Source organism: Monodelphis domestica, chromosome 2, assembly GCF_027887165.1.
Source record: "Monodelphis domestica isolate mMonDom1 chromosome 2, mMonDom1.pri, whole genome shotgun sequence".
NCBI classification, from domain to species: domain Eukaryota; kingdom Metazoa; phylum Chordata; class Mammalia; order Didelphimorphia; family Didelphidae; genus Monodelphis; species Monodelphis domestica.
In genome coordinates, this window is record NC_077228.1 from 251,050,582 (window position 1) to 251,072,239 (window position 21,658).

Below are 21,658 nucleotides of genomic sequence, written 5' to 3' on the forward strand. Positions count from 1 at the left end.
AGGTCTGTTTTCTAAAATATGGGGTTGATAAGAAAACAATCACCAACCTAACAAGGGTTCTAATAAAACTGTACTTTGAAATCCACCATAAAAGCAGTAAATTCTTTTCACCCCTTACCCAAGTAGAGCCATACCTTAAAAACCTCCATTCTATTTGAATACAAAGGGCATCATTCTAGCATGCCACCATTGAGTCCATTATGGTACTACTTTCCAAATTTGATTTTAGAAGGAAAACCATCTAAGAAAGGGCAACATGAACTTTGGGGAGTTGTATAGGTCTGAAAGGGTCCTTATAGATTACAATTTTTATGCCTTGGGTCAAATGTAAATCCTTGGAGTTAGCTTATCTGTTACTAAGCTCTCATTATACTTTTTCATTGGAAATGGTATTTGCAAAATTGAATTCATTCAAATAGTCCCTCAGGTATTAGCACCCTTCCCCAAAAGATTGTGACTCAACCTTCTGCCTTCTCCTCAATCTTATTCAACCCCCATTTAACAATCAGTTGTAAATCTTGTCAATTCTACTTTCCAAAATTCTAATTTATTCCCTCTTTTTCTCTATTTGCATGGCTATCATTTTAGCTCAAGCCATTATCAGCTTTGATTTGAATTAGCTTAATGGTCATTTATGAGGACCTTTATCTTGACTGATTGACTATCTGGATATGGGACCACATGATCTGAATAAAAACTAAGCAGTTATTTCTACCTACTATTTCCTCATGACAATCAGGGTGACTGATTAAAATATATGACTTTCAAATTTGCCCTCAACTGGCAAACTGGTCCTCTTGAACAAGTGATTTCTCTCTTCTAATTAACAGCTTTATTATAATGCTCCTGAATACCCAAGGTCAGGTTTTCTACATCTCAGAAGCTATGTTTTTAAAGAGTCAATGCCACACTAGAAAGAGGAAATACATTCCAGTCCAGAATTTTCTTGGATACAACTCCTAAGAGAAGACTTATCTGATAATATTGGACTGATTTTTGACATAGTTGTTTGACCTCTGATTTTTCCTTATTCCTTCTCCAGAGCAATGTTTGCCTGAGACTTAAGGGTCATTCACTTTGGATTATCAGGTCAATTTTTCCCTCCAGGGTAGTTCAAATATCTCCCTTAAAAAAAAAAAAAGGCTTTGGGAACCATAAATGCTAAGAAATACCTCACTTTCTAATGGAGTGGGAAAAGTAAAATTGTTTCTGCATAAATATGGTAATTGAATATGTTTGGAAGAAAAGAGATCCTTTATTCAACTCAATGGTGATCATCATCCTCCATTTAAAAACCAGTTGCTATAAAAGTGGTGTCACCCATCACAATGCTTGGATCATTAAGATCTTGTACTTGGTCTTTATGAAAGTGAGTTGAAGCATTAAATTTCAGAATTTTTGTTTACTGTTTATTTTGCTTTTACTTTATTTTAGCTTAGCTTTTTATCATCTTTCACTCTTAGTTAATATCCACACAATTATGGTTGTCTAGTATAGTAGTCTTTCAAAGCTATATAAGTATGAGAAAGCTCTCTTGAAGAACTTTAGGACTTTTCTACCAAGTGGTAGGATATGAAAAAATTAATATCTACTAAGGTTCCATATCTTTCCATCCCATTTATAAATTAAACTAATTCTCTCAAAAGACATAGAAGCTGTCCCAATGGCTTATTGGTCCAAGAAGTTAAAGCTAAATTGACACAATCATACATGTATAGCCCAGTGGAATTGCTCTGGGAGGGGAAGGGAATTGGGGAGGAAGACAACATGAATCATTTAACTTTAGAAAATATTTGTAGATTTGTTATTGGTAAATGTTAGAAATAAAGAAATTGACATTATTATTGAATACAGTTTCCTGGTGTTCTTGGACACCTTAGACTTCACATATTTGGCTTCCTGGTCATCTAATGGCAAAAAAAAAGAAGCCTGTCCTGATGCCTAGACCTGTTTCCATTATAGATTGGTGGTGGTTGTGAGAAGATAGGAGTTGGGAAATATGTGGGAAGAGAGATGGTAGTGGTGGTTTCCACACCTATGCTAAGTGCTGCATGCTACTACACTAGGACCAAATAAACCTGTTCTTAACTGTTGAATGATCTGAGTATTGTGGGTTTTGAAAGAAAAAAAAATGTATGCTGGAACTACATTCCCCAGCATGCCTTGCACCTCCCAGGATTTCCTCCCCCTTACTTCTGGGCATGGGATTGGTCTATAAATGGACCAATCCCATGCTAAGGAGGGATCTTTGAAGGGGACTTGGAGCAGGGGAGCAGTGGAGAAGAGACCTTATTTTTTTTCTTAATACATATTTCCCCTTGATCCTTTCTTCTGTTTTTCATCATTTTCATTCATCACAGCATATAATTTCATTCTAATTTTGAAATACATTTCCAGGGTAAATGAACTGGAGAAAGGCGAAACATGAGAGACCAATTAGAAAACTATTGCAATAGTCCAAGTGAAATGGTGAGCATGGAAGTAAATTAAAAAATGAATAGATTTGAGACATGGTGTGGAGGAAGAATTGACAAAATTTGGCAACTAATTGGATAAGTTAAGGAAGGGGAGAGGGAGAGTGAAGAGTCAATGATTACTGAGAAGTTGCACTTCTGAGTGATTGAAAGAATAGTGATTAATTGATAGAAATAGAGAAGTTCAGAAGAGGAATAGATTTGAGGACAAAGATAATAAATACTGTTGTGAACCTACAGAAAGTGAAATTCCTATAGGACATAAAACCAATATGAAAGGTTTAATAGGAACTCATGAGAAAGACTATGAATGGATATAAACTTCTGGTAGTTATCTCTATACAGAGATTTAAAAATACAGGACTCAACAAGTGTATGTGTCAGGCACTGTACAAAGGAGGTAAATATATGGCCTTTGCCTTCAAGGAACTTACATTCTAATGTACAAGACAGCATGCAAACAACTATGTACATGCATATTACATTACATGTACATATATGTATGTATATTACATAGGGAAGCCAGATGTTAGAGGTGAAGAGAGTATAGCAGGTATGGTGGGGGGGTTGGAGGAGCAAACAGTGAAAAAGCAGAGAGTAGGGAGACAGTTTCATGTTACTACATCTTAGAAAATATGAAGATTCAAAAAGTAGGAAAGGACCAGGTTGTGAGGGTCTTCAAAGGCTAAATAAACAGACCATTTTCTATTTTATCCTAAAGATAATAGGAAATGACTGGAGTTTAATATATTAGGGGATAAAGGGAATGTTAATGTCAGACACAACACTAAGAATGCAAATGAGCAGAGGAAGGATTTGAGGCAAAGCAAAGGAGAGAATTGAGGCAAAGCAATCAATTAGTAGGCTATTGAAATAGTCTAGCCATGAAGTCCTACACCAGGATGGTGGTAATGTCAGAGGAGAGAAGGTGTTGAAAGATGTTATGAAAGTAGAAGTGATAAAACTTGACAACAGATTGGATAAGGGCACTGAGAGGTTGTAAAGAAGGAAGGTAACCCAAGACTAAGCTTTGAGACATTCAAAGTCAGAGGCCAGGCTATAGATAATAATCCAGTAAAAAAGAATAAGCAAGAAGTATGCAGTAGAAAAATTAATGTCACAAAAACCTGGAGAGTTGAGAAGAAAATAGAATATTCAACAGTGATAAATGCTACAGAGAGGTCAAGAGTAATGACTACCCAATAATTTCCCTCTCATTTTTTATTATATTCTAATGGAACTAACTGCTTTGTTTGATTCTACATCTTAGTCAAAAAACATTGGTTGAATTCCTTTGAAAGGGAAAATCAGTGTTCTAGAGTTCCAGAACTCTTTTAGAGCTTAAGGCCAGCTTTGTGGCTATGAGAGAGAAAATTAAGTCTATTAAGACCCTCACCCAGTTAGTTGGAAAACTGGAATTCTTTCCCTATATATTTAATTTCCTTTATATTCATTTTCTATTTTGTACCAAATCTACTTCCTGAGGAAAAGTAGAGGTTCCTGAAAATGCTTCTAACTTGGGGACTTTGACAACCTCTATGAATCATATAAGAAGCAAAATATAGTTAATTTAAGGGTCCCTTACTGCCACCACAGGCAGCCATGCAGGTTAAACTGTGGGGATGGCAGAGATATAAAAGCAAGGAGGAAGAAGAGAATCTCTGGCTAGTATTTATAAAACTGAACCAAGGGAAGAGCCAAGATGATGGCATAGTAGCAGGGAAATCTTGAAGCTGCTCTGAATATCCTTCCAAACTGATCTTTAAAAAGCATCTCAAAAGGACAGATGTCAAAGGAGTTTGAGTAGGCAGAGAAAGGAAATGTCTACATTATAAGGGGGCAAAACTACACAAGGAAAAAGCATAGGCCAACCTTCAATCCCCATCTACCATGCCAGATGCAGAGCCAGGACCTGGGTGACCTCAGAATTCCAGGAGGAGGCTACACTGTGAATTTTGTTCTCAGACTTGTGAATGTTAAAAAATTCCCCATTGGGGAATTCTCCATTGGAACAATTCCCTACTGGGAATATTCCCCATTTGGACAGTGAGAACTCTACTTGGATCAGAAATGGGAGGACCTCTACTCCATCCTTACTTAAGACTGCTTTAGAGGAGAAAACTCCTTGCTGAAACAATGAAAGTACTTAAACCCATACTTATAATGAGGCAAAAAGTTCTTTAAGCCATGCCTATTTTTAGAATTAATACAATAGGGTGCTAAGTACCTATAAAGGTCAGGCAACTTGTGATCTTACAAGGAGCAAAGAGGTAAAAACTTACTCAGAGCTTTCCTGATGTGAATGACTCAGAAGTTTTAGTCTACCCAGTGAAGGTGATAACAAAATGTGAATTAAGAATGGTCTTTGAAAAAAGTCTGCTGTGATTGGTAGATGGAAGAACTTAGGGGAGGTGACATAGGAGAAAACCCCTTATATAAGAAAAAGATCTCTCTTGAGAAAGAAAGCTCTTGAGAAGAAAGCTCTGGAGAGACAGGCTCTAAGGAGGGTCTCTTGAGAAGAAAAAATCCTTTGAGGACAATCTCTTGGAGAGAGCTCTTGAGGTCAATCTCTTGAAGATGATCTCTTGAGAAGAAGTCCCTTGGGACTGACTCTGGCTGGAACTCCCTCTGGGGAAACTCTGTCCCCTTGAATCCTTGCTTGAACCTTGAACAGATCTTATGGTGAGTGATAACTGACTGACTGGTCTTTTCTTTTAGGACTTAGGCCTGGGTTGTCCAGGACTGCCCTGGGCCGGTCTATTCCTTTCTCATTTATTTCCTTATTCTCTCTCTCTCTTTCTTTAATTCCTCATTGTATTACTAATTAAAGTCTCTATAAAACCCAGTTGACTTGGGTATATTCATAATTGGGAATATTTCCCTGGCGACCACCTTATATTTGATTTAAAATAAGACACTGTAGTGAAAACATATTTTCCGTGGTCACAATTTACTCACCCACTCTTATATCTACTACAATTTATATCTTCCACTATTTTACTCACTACAGTTTAAGGTCTTCCACCATTTTAACTCTAACAGTTTATGGCATCCACTCTTTTAAATGCCACAACACTAACAAAAAAGTGCCACAGACCTACCCCTGGAAATCCCAGACCCTGGAGGTGAAAGTCAGAGCTCCATAGTATTGTGCCTAGACAACAGACAGGGCAGTCAAGATAGCCCCAAGGCAAAGCCCTGTGAGCCAGAAGCAAAGATAGAAATGACCAGCAACATGCAGGACTCCCAGTCCTTAATAGGGAAAATGGGTAAACACCAGAAAAGTAATCTCTTGACCCTAGAAATGTTCTACAGAGAAAAAGGGCAAAAACAGAAGCAACAGGAAAGAGTGAGAAATGAGCAAATACATGCAAACTCTTCCCCCACCCCCCAAAACGAAAACTGTTTATAAGCTCTGAATGAACTCAAAAAGGAGTTTAAGAACCAAGTAAGACAGGAGAAAAAGGGAAACAAAGTGGGGTAAAGAAATGAAAGTAAAACAAAAAGAAAATATCAGCATAAAAGGTAAAATTTGGTCAAAAGGAAAGAGACACAGAAATCAAATGAAGTAATAAGTGTATTGGAAAATCAGGCAAAGAAGTCCAGTGATGAAGAGTGCCATGAAAAGCAGAATAGACCAAATCAAAAAAGGAGAATAAAAAGATAATGGATGCAAATCAGTCTTTAAAGACTAGAATTGGGCAAGTAGAAGCTAATGATTCCATGAGACATCAAGAAATAATAAAACAATATCAAAAGAATGAAATAAAATAGAAGAAAACATGTTTCATTGAAAAAATAAATGACCTGGAAAATAGATCCATGAGAGACAATCTGAAAATTGGACTACCTGAAAGCCATGACCAAAAAAAAAAAAACTCCTAGACAACCAATTACAAGAGATTATACAAGAAAACTGCCTTGATATTCTTGAAAAAAGAGTGTAAAATAGATGTTGAAAGAATCCACAGATCACTCCCTGCATTAAATCCCCAAATGACAACTCCCAGGAATGTTATAGCCAAGTTCAAGAGCTTTCAGACCAAGGAGAAAATACTTCAAGAGGACAGAAAGAAATAATTCAGATATCATGGAGCCCCAGTTAGGATTACACAGGATCTGGCAGCTTCCATATTGAAAGACCAGAAGGCTTGGAATATGATATTGCAGAAGGCAAGGAAATTGGGTTTACAAACCAGGAATCATCCACCAATTAAATCTGACTATATTCTTTCAGGAGAAGATATGGTAATTCAATAAAAATAGAAGATTTCCAAGTATTCTTGAAGAGAAGACCGGACATAAACAGAAAATTTGAGGTCCAAATGCAAAATTCAAGAGAAGAATAAAACATTAAATAAAAAGAGAAAAATTTAAGGGCTTCAATAAGGTCAAATTGATTAAACTCCTATATGGAAAAATGATATCTGTATCTCTTCAAAATTGTTTTCATTATCACAGGAAGAAGAAATATGCATAGGCAAAGAGTGTGGCATTAAGCTGTTTAGGATGATATATAAAAAATTAGGGGAAAAAAGAGGATTGTACTAAGAGAAATGCAAAGGAAGAGGTAAAAAGGGGTAAATTTATACCATGTAAAGGGGATATGAGAAGGGGAGTAATATAAGAAAGGGGAAAATTGGGGGATGTGGAGGTGAATAAAAGACCCTAAAGAGAAACAGGAGGGGAATAAGACTGGAGCTGCTGGGAAGGGGAGTAAAATAAGAGAGGGGGAAAAGAAAAGGGGACTGATTAAAAGTAAAATACTGGTGTGGAGGAAAAGAATGAAAGGAGAAAGGGCAGGATTAAAAGAGGAAATAAAAATAATGAGTAATATACAGATGGTAATCATAATTGTGAATGTGAATGGAATGAACTCGCCCACAAAATGGAAGCAGATAATAGAGTGGATTAAAAACCAAGATTGCACCATATGTTGTTTACAAGAAATGTACATACAAACATGAAGCAGGTAGACACACACAGGGTAAAGGTAAGAGGCTGGAGCAGAATTTATTGGATATCAACTGAGAAAAAAAGACAGGAGTAGCAATCATGATCTCTGACAAAGTTAAAATAAACATAGAACACATTAAAAGAGAAAAGTAATGCAATTACATCCTGAAAAAAGGCAGTATAGACAATGAAGTAATATCAGTTCTCAACATAGCATACCTGCCAGGTGTATAAGAAAGGAAAGAATTTAAGACCAAGCAAGAGAGAGAGAGAGAACATTACAGAATGTAAAATGAATAATATCAATTACACTAAAATTAAAAAGGTTTTATACAAACAAAATCAATGCAACCAAAATTTAAATGGAAGCACCAAACTGGGAAAAAGGGTTTAATTTCTCAAATTTATAAGGAACTAAGTCAAATGTACAAGAAATTAAGTCATTCCCCAATTGACAAATGATCAAGGGACATGAATAGGTATTTTTCAGATGATGAAATAAAAAGTATCAATAATCACATGAAAAGATGTCCTAAATCCCTTCTGATTCAAAAAATGCAAATTAAAAAAAAACATAACATGACAGTAAAGGAAAATGATAAATGTTGGAGGGATGTGGCAAAATTGGGACACTAATGCATTGCTGGTGGAGTTGTGAATCGATCCAACCATTCTGGAAGACAATTTGGAATTATGCTCAAAGAACTTTAAAAGAATGCATGTCTTTTGATCCAGCAATACCACTACTAGGTTTGTACCACAAAAAGATTTTTTTAAATGGGGATGGATCTATTTGTACAAAAATATCTATAGCTGCTCTTTTTGTAGTGGCAAAAAATAAATGGAAAATGACAGGGTGTCTCTTGATTGAGGAATGGCTGAACAAATTGTGGTATAAAATGATGACAGAATACTATTGTGCTATAATGAATGATGAACCACTTAATTTTTTTAAGAACTGGAAAGACCTATATGAACTGACGTGGAGTGAAATAAGCAGAATCAGGAGAACTTTATACACAGTAACTGAAACACTGTGCCACAATCAAAGGTAATAGACTGCTACTAATAATAATGCAATGATCCAGAAGAATACTGAGAGATGTATGAGAAAAAATGCTATCCCCATTGAGAGAAAGAACTGTTGGAGTAGAAATGCAGAAGAAAACATATGATTTATCACTTGTCTATGATTTGGAGTTTTGGTTTTCAAAGATTACTCTATTACAAAAATGAATAATATGGAAATAGATTTTGAGTAATAATGCATGTATCTCCAGACTAATCTGTAGACATGAAATAATCAAAATAATAATTATATGCCTAATGATTACTAATTCTGGGTTTTTTAAGTCCCTAGGTTTTAGAACTATAATTTCTGCTATTCACTAGTGTAATGGTGTGGGTGTTCTGTTATTCACTAGTGTAAAGGGTGGCAAGGGTGGGTATAGAGGTAATCTATGCCAAAGGGGAAAGATTTCAATTCTCAGTAGCACTCCATGTAAATTCTCCCACTTAATGTCTGAAAGGATCACATTATTACATATTCATGTCAAAAACACATGATAAAGTTCTTTGTTAATGCTTATGTTATCACATTAAGAATCAGATTAACCTAAACAATAAAATAATTTTAATTCAGAGGGTACTTATTCTTCTAAAAACTCAATACATTTAACAAAGAATTTAATAATTTTTAAATCTCACACTCACAGTATACCTGTAAACACTCCTAAAGGAGAAAATAATACAGAGGAAAGAATGCTGGAGATTTGACATTGAATTCTATTCTGATATGTAGTTTTTTCCTTGGGTATCAATTTTTGTCATCTATAAAATGAAAAAGTTGGACAAATTTTACTTCCAACTCTAAATATATGATCCTATGATCAAAGAAACCAAAGAAATGAATTCTAATTAGATGAAATTGTCATTGAGGCTTTGTGTGCACATGCTTAGTGGACTCTGAAAATAATATTTGGTCATTAAGAATCACTATGGGGGCAACTAGGTGGCTCAGTGGATTGAGAGCCAGGCCTGGAGCAAGAAGGACTTGGGCTCAAGATACTTCCTAGCTATCCTGGGATAATCCTGGGAAAGTCACTTAACTCCAGTTGCTTAACTCTTGCTTTTATTCTCTGTCTTAGAATACTAAGTCAGAAGGTAAGGGTTAAAAAAAAAAAAGAATCACTATGACTTATCTGTACTGGAACCTAAGTGAAAGGGATCTGGAAATACTAGGCTGATCATATTGCTATTCCTTACACAAATGACCTAAAAGAGCATTACCACCTTACAGTTATAAAAATTCTTTCTAACCAGAGGGCCAAGGGTATCTCCTAAAGTTTGCTGGATAATGGTAAGAGAAAGGATGAAAGATATGAGAAAGAGGACCAGAGAGTTCTTGGAAACAGATAATCTGGGTTCAAGTCCTGGCTAGATTATTTAATAGCCATGTATTCTAAGCAAGTCATTCAACCTCTTAGAACTTTGGTTTCCCTATTTATAAAAAGGGTATAAAATAGTTGTGATGTAGGAATGTTATATGCATCAAATAAAATAATGGGTATAAAAGAACTTGAATACCATAAAGCATGATGTTTATTTGTCATGTGTTATTATCAATAAAATAATAACACTTCACATGTGCATAGCCCATTTGACCTTAAGTAACTTTTATTTTCAACAGAGCTATGAGATAAACATAATAGTTATAATCCTTATTTTCATGGAAAATAATGGAAAAGAAGGTTAAATTACTTGTCCAAGAACACCCTATAAGCTAATTACAAAATCCAAGTCTTAAAGGATTTAGAACTGGAAGAAACCTTAGAAGTCATCTAGTCCAAGTCTCTCATTTTAACAGATGAACAACACTCAGAGAAGTATTTTAATTCCTTAAGAGCATCTAAGCAGTAGAAGTAGAATTGAAGCCCAAGTCCTCTGATAGCAAATACAGCATGCTTTTCATTCTCTACTCTTTCCACTACCCTATATTTGGTAGCTAAGAAAGGTTGGGTAATATAAACAAATAAACACAAACTAACAAACAAAAAAAAAACCACTATGGAGATTAGTGTAAAATAATAATAATAATTATAGTAATAGAAATAATACCACCTCCTAAATCAGAACTCAGACTATATTGCATTACTAAATTGTATGATCCATGCGAGAAGGGACTATGTCTTATTTAACTTTGCATCTTCCCCAGAACTTAATATGGCGATCTATTTAATAGATGCTTAATAAAACACTGAAGCTGATATTGTAATTTGTCCTGTGAAGAGGTGTTCTCTAATTTGAAAAACCTTATACTAACCTAACCAAACCTAATCTAACTTTTCCTTAGAAGAAAAATCTAAGAGTGTAGTAATAATGACTCCTTGATGATCTTTGAGAAATAACAGTGGGTATTCAATGATCCAGTTCTACTTTTCAATCTCTGTGGAAAGCATCAAAGTACACTTTGAGGTCAGTGAGAAGCTAAATTCTCCCACTCCCTACAGCTTCCAAATCATAGACTGAAGGTCAGGTCATGAGCCATGAATAATCTAGCACTCAGAAGAATAGATATTTGGATAGACTTGCTTAGGCTAAATGGCAATTATGATAGGCAGTGATTTTCCTCTGCCCTACAGTTTTCCTATAACTGGAATGGGCTAGCGTCTATATTTGAATGCAAGGTCATGTCTGATTAGGTTGGGTAGACTCTAGATGGTGAGGGAAGATGACATACCCACACAACCTTGCAGCCCAAATTCTTATCTAAGCTAAATTTCTTTCACAATTACGCTAACAGAATATTGGCATCAGATTGGCAGTCTAACCTCCACGTAAGCAATCCAGTGCAACTTTACAGGAAATAATGAGAAATTGTAGAGAGAACTTAAAAGCAGTATTCAGTTGGTAGGGATGGCTACAAAAAAGCTTGATGTCTAATGGACATTTGCCTTTTTCTCCTTGCTGTCTGGCAGGGAGCCATACAGGAAAATGCGCATCATGGGTTTTCTGGAAAAAATAATACTGTTGTAAGCCTCAGTGGGACCTCCTTTTGAAGCCATCTGGGGAAATGTGCCATGTATTACAGGCTGGGGGGCTGTCAATGAGGAGTAGCTGCCCAGAACCGGCACTGATGTTGTCAGGTGCTCCTTGAAAGTGACATCAGCAGAGAACTTGGCAGGTTTTCTTGACAGGTGAATGATTCCTGGTTTATTGTTGTAGTTTGCTTCCCATTTGTTTTCCTGACTAGATTTTTGGTAGTCTAACTGTCTCATTCTTTCTTGTTCAATGAGTCTGTTGACAATTGGGGATGTATAGGTGACATAGGCTGGCCATGGCTCATGCTTGTCAATCAAGTTGGGTGGAAGACCAATGTTGGCTGAAGATCTGCTATGGTGATCTGAAGGCAGATAGTAACCAAGACAGCTTTAGATTAATACACTTTTCTAAGCTCTTGCTAGAGTTGGGGCAAATTTTATTTTAAATTTTAAATTTTCCTTTGTGACATGAAGTAATCACAAAACTACCAACATTTAATAAATGAGAGGTAAATGGTATAAATATTAGGAGCTGTTGCTATGGTTGCTAAAATAATAAAAGAGAAAATCATTCTGGAGTCCAAAATTGATGATATATAGTAGAAGAAATGCTAGATTTGGAGTTAAGAAACATTTTTATATTAATATCCTGACATTTACTTTGACCTTAAATATATATATATATATATATATATACATATATATATATATATATATATATTGGAATGGAACCATCAAATGCTAGAATTCAAGAGTATAAATAATAATAGCACTTACAAATACATATGTATTGATATTATATATGTATATATGGAACAATACTTTGGATCTAGAGCAAGAAGGGTTATCAGAGACCATTTACTTCAATCTCTTCATTTTACAGATGAAGAAACTCAGTATTTGGATATTTCAAAAAATATATATGATTTAATTGATTGGAATATTTCCTTTATCAAAATAGATCATAACCCCATAAACATTTGTATAGAGTCCAGAAGAAAAGTGACTTGTCCAAGATGATGCAACTAATTAATTACAGAGCCAAAAGTTAGAACATAATCCTTTTTTACTCAGGCCAATAGACTGTCTACTACATTGCATTCCTTTCATTTAATAGTGATCAGTGTTACAAGTATTGGATATGTTCAATAATAAACCTAATGGAGATAGTTATGATTATCACTTATCTGTAGAGCTTAGAATAATAGATGACCTTATTTATAATGTATTATAAAAACTCAATTCAAGTAAAATAAAGAAAAATTAACTTCAGGTTCTTTATTGTTAACATATCAGCTTCATGTTGTATGAAATTCTTTCTCATAGTATTTGTATTTGTATATCATTTGCATTTTTTCAATAGAAAATTGCTTAATTAAATTGGCAGTTTCCCTGATGCAAAAAAAAAAATAACATTAACTCAATATTTTCCTATTTTGAGAGCAGATGGGTTTTATTAGACTATTTTCAATGTTATTTTTGTTTTTCTCTTAGAAACATTAGGGTTTCCAAGAGACACAAGTAGAATATTTAACCAGAGTTAAAAACAGATGTCAAAGACACATTCTGCCTTTCAGATTAGTCTTTCCCATTTAAATGGAGGAAATATGCTTCTCCAAGAGTAAGAGAGACAGAAAATTGCTAAGTCATGTTGCATTCTAAGATGTATGTACCTAAAAGTTTGGAGAAGGGAATAGGAATGCAAATTTTTCTTTACTTAATTGAAAGATATTACCTGAAGTGCCTTCATTCAGCTATGAGCAAAATCAATATCAGTGAATAGAACTGATACAAATGTATTAATCTACTGACATGTCCATTTCTTCATAATTTTCTTGTATTTCTATTCCTGAATAATAATGTAAGAGCATAGGAATGAGAAGTCAAGAATCAGAAATTGTTGGGAGATTTAGTATCATTATTGCCATTTTATAAATGAAGAAAGTGAAGATCATACATTAATCTCTTATAAAATAATGATAATAACAATAATTTGTTCTGTTTACTTCACAGGAAAACAATAATACATTATGTAGTATTTTGCATTATTATTCTCTTTGATTTCTTTATAAAACAGCATGAAGCTAATAATGCAAATATTTTTTGCCTATTTTAGAAAGGGTAATAAAACTAAACTTCAGAAATAGTGTCTCACCAATAATTATGCAAGGGAGTCTTGGAGGAGCAAATTGAACACAGAGAGATTTGAATTCTAACTCTAAGTTAATTCAGGACCTTTTTCTATATTTTTTCCCTAATACCATATTATCCCCCCAAAAAACAAATGATTATGAGAATCAAATGTATAATAATGTATAATATGAAGGAGTTATAAAGTCTGTAGATAGCAATACATATGTATGGTATTTATTGTTAGGATTATTTATATTATTGACTCCTAGGATTTGTACAAAAAATTCTTTTATGATGTAGATGTTATAGCTAAATATCTGTGCTATAGATTTTCCCTGACTACAGAAGTATCAATGGAATTTTCATTACTATACACATGAGGAAAATGTAATCTGGAATATAAATGAATATATACATATACATACACATATACACACATACACATATACATATGTACACACATACACATGCATATGTAATACATATTTTAAATATGTATATGTAAAAATATATGTAAAATCCAATACCTTAGCATATAGAGCTAGAAAGGTCTTTAGAGACCATTTAGTCAAAACCTTTGCTTTTAGACATGAGAAAATTGAGTACTTAAATTTTTAAAATTTTTGTGATTTCATTAGTTAGGAAATTTCCTCTATCAAAATAGATCAATCACATTAATAGTTTTGTGTGTTCCTATGGCAAAAGAAAAATAAAGGAAGAAAGGAAGGAATGAAGAAACAAACAAACAAACAAAGAAAGAAAGATAAATAAAAAGAAAATGAAATGCTTATATCCAACCTTTTATAAAAAAAAAAAACAAGAAAAAAGTATAAGAACACTGGATGTGGAGTTGGACAGCTTGAATTTATATCCCAGCTCTGCCACTTACTAAATATATGAACTTGGATAAAGTTACTTTTATAGTGAGCCTATCTGAACTTAATTACCTAGGAAGGCATTTAGATGAGATTTTATTACTAATTTGATGCTAAAATCTCCCTAAAATTGGTAGATAGTCCCAAAGCTTGTGTCCTGCTGCATAGTCTTAGAGAACTCAAGAACATCTCCACACCATGATAAAGCATTAGAGGCATTTTATTTAAGTGATAGTGTAATAAGATGTTTAATATTAAGAATTCACTATAATAAAACATAATTATTATCTTGTTCAGTATTTTCAACTTGAGGCCAAGGCCATTTTTTAATCACTCAAAGAGGTCTCATTTATATCCCCCCAGATCTGGTTGCCCAGTTTGATAGAAACTCACCCATAGTAGCCAAAGTTATTCTGTGTGGACACTCAAGTGGATCTACATGCATTGAGGCAGATATGGGTAGGCCAAAAATTCAGTGGGTTCAGTTTTCTATGAATGGCTTTTGAAGAGTTCTGTACACGCAGTAGCAACTTCTACTCCTAGGTTCCCTGCCAATCAGGGAGCAATGTAGAATCACTTCAGGGAGTCAGAGCAACAAGTCAACTTGGATAACTCTGAAGTTGCCCTAATGTAGAAAGATGATCTGGAAAAAAAAAAGGAAAGAGTTGATAAAATTTCATATTTGCATTATCTAGCTATCTAGCTCTTTTCAAATGATGTTCATTAAACACCTTCCTAAAAGAACCAAACTATTAATATAGAAGTGATCATGCTAAATACAAAAAGGAGAGTGTGGCTAAAATGAACCAAAGATTCTCCTCAAAGAATCAAACAATCACAAGAGTAATAGGAAATAGCATTTCATGAAACACTTGGTCATCTACATATGTAGTACAATTTAAGTAAAAAACTCATCAAGAAACTTTTATGTACTAACATCTGTTGCAGAGGGTGAAGAGAGAATGAAATATAATGAAAGAAGCTGACAACATCACCCAAATCTAGTGAACATATACTTTAGAAAATGTTGGCAATGAAGAGGTATTGCCAAAAGCACATTGGTAAGTATGGTTCAGCAAAAAAAAAAAAAAACAAACAAACAAACAAAAAAATCAATATTCCCCAAAGAAATAATGGGAATAAAATTACCAGCTCTCACATTATAAACGAATAACCATTAAAAACATCTGTAATGGGTTAAAGAATCAAAATTAATCATTGGAAAAGAGTACATTAATTTAAACTCTGAAGCAATCAAACTTAGTATTGTAGTGCTCCCTGTTTGAATAGAACTGGAAAAATTGGAAATCATGTTGGCAGAAATTATGTTTAGATCAGAACCTTATACATCATGCAATCAAAAGGTACAGACTGATGGCATAGGGTGGGGGTGGGACTCACCATGTTATTTCATTTGTGAAGGGAAATCCAGAATAAAAACTCCCTAAATAGATACAGACAAGCCATTCATCTGCACCTTACTGACTTTGAGAGCTATCATTGGAGCTCCCAAATGTTAAGTGACTTGTTATTGGTAACTATCAAAAGACTTTTTTTCTACCTGTTTTCTTTTCTCTAAAGTGTGTGCATTCTCTAATACAGGTGGATACATACCTACCTAGTTTCACAAATTGATGAAATCATATTGTTCTCCTCTGAAGGAATATGTGAACTAAATACAAAAGATTACATCTTGATAAAAATTAGAGGAGAATTTCCAACTCCAGATGGGGGATTTTTTAAATTGATGTTTTTCTGTTGTTAAATTCCATTCATTTCAAAACATAACTCACTTGGGGAGACCTCTCATGGGCCATGGGTAGTATGAAAGATTTTAAAACAAAAGACCAGGTGGGGAAGGGGGTGGAAGCTAGGTGATTCAGTAAATAGAAAAAGCCAGACCTTGGGATGAGAGGTCCTGGGTTCAAATTTGGATTCAAGACAATTCCTAGCTGTGTGACCCTAGACACTTAACAATACCAATTATCTAACCTTTACTTCTCTTCTCTCTTGGAATGGATGTCCATTTCAAGACAGAGGAGAAACATTTTTTGGTACCAAAACAAAACAAAACTAAGAGGAAAGTAAGGAAAGACAGAAACAAGCATTAAGTATCTATTATGTGTCACATATTTTATTAAGTACTATTTAAATATTGATCCTCATATAATAACTCTGGGAGGCAGATGCTGTTATTATCACCATTATATAGTTGAGAAACCTGAGGCAAATTGAGGTTAAGCGACTTGCTTGGGGTCACAAGCTACTAAGTGCCTAAAGTTTGACTCAAACTTATTCTTTCTTACTCTAAGTTGAATGTCATAATCACTATGCCACTTTAGTAGAAAAAAAAGTGCACTTCAGTAAAATCAAACAATACACCATTTATACATCATTTATATTTTTCTCTAGAGAGTTCTGAGGAAGGATTATAAACAAAGACGAAAAGTGAACATATAAATTATAAAGCAGACTATATCAATTACACAGAACTAAAAAGCTTTTGATTCTTAAATCATATACCATAATTTCTGATGCTCTGTACAGTTTTATCCTAGGTCTTCTCTTCTCCTCCTGCAAACTCTCTCTTGGTAATTTTAGCAGCTTCTATGGACAACTATCATCTCTGTATAGAAGACTAAATATCTAGTCCCAGTCTCCTCTCCAAGCTATATCCCTTATATTGCTAATTGCCTTTAGGTCAACAAATCTGATACTGACTTCATTATCTTTCCCTCTAAGACATCTTCCAGTTTTTTTGTGTGTGTTTTAGATAAAAGTATCATCATTCTTCAGTCTACCAAGTTCATAACCTTGGAATTATCCTAGAATCCTCACTCTCTCAAACCCCATATATCTATTGAGTTGCCAAATATTGTCATTTTTATCTTCACATTTTTTGTATTTGTTCTCCTCCCTCCAGTCATATATATACTAATACTACTTTAGCTTGTTTCCAACTTCCTAGGGGCTCCCTGCCATGCCTGATGGTCTGTGCCTACATTAAAGTCACCCAGATTTATGTTTGTCCTCTTTTGGCATATTGATGATGAAGGTTCTTCAGTTCTCCATAATTTTTTCTTTGACCTCATCAAGGTTCATTTTGGTAAGGAGCAAATAAACTGATAATGGTGGTGGTAACACTTTCCTGAAAGTGGCAGTTGCATTGTCATAAGCCTGTCATTCACTCCTTTGAGGAAAGGTATATGGGCTTGTTGACTAGATTGTAATATCTATGCCTGCTTCACAGCACTCCTCCATGCTGACCAGTCCAGAAAAACTTGTAGCAAGCTCCATCTTCAGTAAGCTGGCCTTCATTTGCCAGCCTTCTTTCAGCTGGGGTTGCTATTTGGATGTAACACCTGCTGAGTTCTCTTGCAATAAGATATATTCATCTTTCAGGTCTACTGGATTTTTGTTGTGTATAAGCATTCACAAATTCTAAGTGCCAATGGCAAGTGGAATTGGTTTCACAAAAGTATTTGTATATTTTTTAGAAGATTAAAGTAGTAGTCTTTACCTACTTTTAGCATCTTAGAATCAAAACTTGATTATTAATGTAGATAGCAGAAGAGTGATAAGGACAAGGGAATGGTGGTTAAGTGACTTGCCCATGATCACACAGTTAAGAAGTGTCTGAGGCCAGATTTGAACCCAGAACCTCCCTTCTCTGGGCCTGGTTCTCAATCCACAGAGTCACCTAGCTGCCTCCCCATTTATCTTTATGTAGGTATGTAGGTAGACAGTAGGATCACTGTCTACCAGAGCTAATTAGATTAGGTGAAGCAGACAGTTTTCAGGACACCTTTTCTTATCCTTTCCTCCACAAGTAAACAGTGCAGTCCTTCAAAAAGGCTGCTCAGATAGTTAGGGGGCTGCTGAATCCCAATGCTGCTTCAGCTCCAAGAAAAGATGACCCTATCCCCTGGGCCACCAGTGTGCAGGGTTGTGATACAGCTCCCAATGTATCTACATTTGCTGCTTCATCACTTGCCTGCACTACAGAACTATGAGATAGGAGCAAAATAATAAAATAGTTAAATGTAAAATGGTATGGATTGCTTCCAACTTCTAAAAATTTAAGTTGATTGGTTAGTTGATTGGTTAGTTAGGCAGCTTACTTTTTTCATATATATATATATATATATATATATATATATATATATATATATATATATATATATGCAGCGGATATATAAATAGTACACTTAACCTAGAGTTGAATCCATCTAAGTTAAAACCAACCTAAGAAACTTAATAACTATGTGTCCTTGGTCAAATCATTTAACCTCTGTGTGCCTCAGTTATCTCAAGTGTAAAATGGAAATAATAATAGTACCTACTTTGAAGGCCTGTTTTAAGGATCCAATAAGATCCAATTTTAAAGGTATTTAGAATACTTCTTAGCACAGTGTAGGTTCTGTAAAAATGTTTTTTTTTTCCTTCCCTTCCTTCAATAGGTTTGTTCCTGTTTCAGTTCTAAGAATTTCCTTCTTGAGTGCCTCTTCATACCTCTTATGGTGACTTCTTTAGAATTTTAAGTCATAGGATCTGGCTTATCACTTCTCTAAACCTTTATCTTCTATTATCACAAATTCTAGAATGAAGGAGTAATTTCACACCCAAAATCAGTTCTTCCTTGTTTATAATCATATCGTATGTCTAGATATATAGACACATCTAGACATAATCACAGCAGATGTCTAGATAATTGCAGTTCTCCAGAAAGCTACTAGTTTCATCTTATATGTTTCTAGTACTTATCTATTTCTTTTATCTTTCTATTACTGATATCTTCTCACACCATATTTCTTCTCTTTCTCCCTCTGTTGATAATCATCTAAAATCTTTTTTACTGTGTTTCTTTCTTCTAGGTCCTAAATTTTCTCATATGAATAGAACCAGAAGAACTACAATTTAAAAATACTAGAATACAACTGTCACAATTAGAGTAGTGGATTTTTTAAATTGATAAGGCAAAGATAATGGGATGAAAATTGTATTTCAAAGTAAAATTATAACTGCTTGTTATTTATTTATTGTTAAAGTACATTTGTACAGATAGGAGTAAGGAAATATTATTAAATATATTTCCTTGTAATCACCTATTCAGGAATTGCATTTTTTTTCAGGTTTCTGTCACACTTTTGTCACAAACAGGTTTTTTTGTTTGTGTTTGTTTTGCAAATGAAGCCTACATTTGTAGTCTGTTCTGGAACTTTGTAGTATCACAAATATAGAACATTTTGACCAGAGAAGCAAAGGGTCTTCAATCTTGATTACTGCAACTTCTGATTTGCCATGTTAACAATCTCTACTAACTTCCTCACTTACCTTTTGGGTGTATTCTCAAAGGTTAATATTAGAATTACAAACTTTTAAATATTTTATTCAGTGATTGATGAGGATCGTATCTAGAACATTGGAGAAAACACGAAATAATATGCCATCTCATGCTTGCTGCTTTCACTAGAGTAAACACCATGCCATTTTGGTCAAAAACACTGACCTACCTTATTTATTTTTGTTGTAAAATAGGAAGTATCTGGCTGTTGCTTTTGGTTGTCCTCAGCTGGGATCTGGACATCTGGTTAGAGGGTAATTTGTTCTCTTATACTGGAATGAAGTCAGGGTCGCTGTTGGCTTCTCTGTAGATTTCAAAACCAGAGTTTCATGCAGGCACCAATATGTTACTTCTTCAGGTTTTATAGAGTTATGATGAATAGTCCCAACTTTGCTTTGCAGAGACCAAGAGATGTAAAATAATTGTCATAAGTTACATTGAAGACTTTGTTGAATAGTGGTTTCATGAGCTCCAACACATCTGCTAGTACACTGTTATCATTCCTTATAATATCTTTTCCCTGAGTAAGTGAATTCATTGTTTTAATGTTTATTGCCAGCCAAAATCTCTGGCCAAATTTGTCTGGCATGTTTGGCATTTATTGAATAAATTTACATTATGACTTGCAAGCCAGAAATTACTCATTGACATATCAGGAATAAAATACCTTCTAACAATTTCCAACAAAAAGAATTCTACAGTTAAGATGTTAGAAGAAACATATTCTAAGATAGATTTAGCTGCCTTTCAGTTTGGGGATCAAAGCAAAGATACCTTATTTTCTTAAGGAATAGGAATTAATTACATGCCATGGCTTTACTGACAGAGGACACCCCCCAGGAGCTATTCTACATACTTTTTCATGGGTTTCTTCCATTGATAATGCCACAAATAACAATAAGCTTTTCTAATTAATCTAATACTATTGACCAGTTAACATTGCCTATTTTAATTAACCCTCAGTATTTGCATATTTTTGAATGTTGGCTTAGTAAATAAAATTTAAAAAGGGAAACAGGCCCTTGCTTAAAGACAGTTTGTAAAATACATAGTATGGCAAGATCATTGTAATAAAATTTAGCTGTCACTATTTTTCTCACTTCTTGACAAAAAGAAACGTTTTTTCTTTTCAGACATTTGTGGCTCTTCATCTTTTTTTTGTGAATTTGGAACTTGGTAAACAATGAGAACTGCTTAATTTTGTTCACATTGTCACCTATAGGTAATGCATCATTGGGTTCAGATGAGGAATACTTTTTTCCTATCTCACACATTTCAATATCGTTTACATAAGTGGTGTCATACTCAAATAGAAAATGGTATGTGTATCCATGCATAATGATCACTGATTCAGTTTTAAAATTTAATGTTATCTATATTTTATTGTATTTTTATTAACTATTTCCCAATTATTTTAAAATATGATTAGGTCTACTCTCAGGACCTGTTTGATACCTAATTTACATTATTGTACTACACTACCATTTCAACATTACATACCAATTCACCATTAGATGAATTGGATGGATATTTCTCATGAGTTCTAAAATCTTTATCAGAGAATCTCATGGACATTTTATCAGTAAGGATCAAATGAAACTATATTATGACAGCCAGACTATGAATTCTAAATATCAGGGAAAAATCAGTTAGAAATATTGTGAAAACTACAAGCAAAGATAAAAATTTATTTTACTCTATAAATATATCATTCAAAAAACTTTAAAAATAATTTGACAAATTTGAATGATGTTTTAAGGGATAAATGATGCAGGAGGGAAAAAGTAGGAGCATTTCCTCTTAGTTGAAACCAAAGTAAAAAGTGTCACATGTGTC

General features: G+C 34.2%; 1 protein-coding gene across 9 annotated transcripts in view; it reads right to left on the minus strand.

The window, feature by feature from the left end:
• Positions 1-21,658, minus strand: part of CDRT4 (CMT1A duplicated region transcript 4) — an 81,052-nt gene that overhangs the window by 13,647 nt on the left and 45,747 nt on the right. For 3 of the 9 annotated variants that reach the window (XR_001628213.2, XR_008916468.1, XR_008916467.1), the window contains exons 2-3: positions 19,992-20,215; positions 14,872-15,121 (exon numbers count right to left, since the gene is read on the minus strand). Coding sequence is in view for 5 of the 9 variants with exons in the window: in XM_056817479.1 (XP_056673457.1) it covers positions 11,369-11,832; positions 14,872-14,923 (516 nt within the window). In the remaining 4 variants the exon portion in view is untranslated. Of the gene's footprint in view, positions 1-11,306; positions 11,833-13,191; positions 13,320-14,871; positions 15,122-19,991; positions 20,216-21,658 lie in introns of those variants that run through there. The other 6 variants (XM_007483404.3, XM_007483403.3, XM_007483402.3 and 3 more) reach the window with 6 other exon arrangements.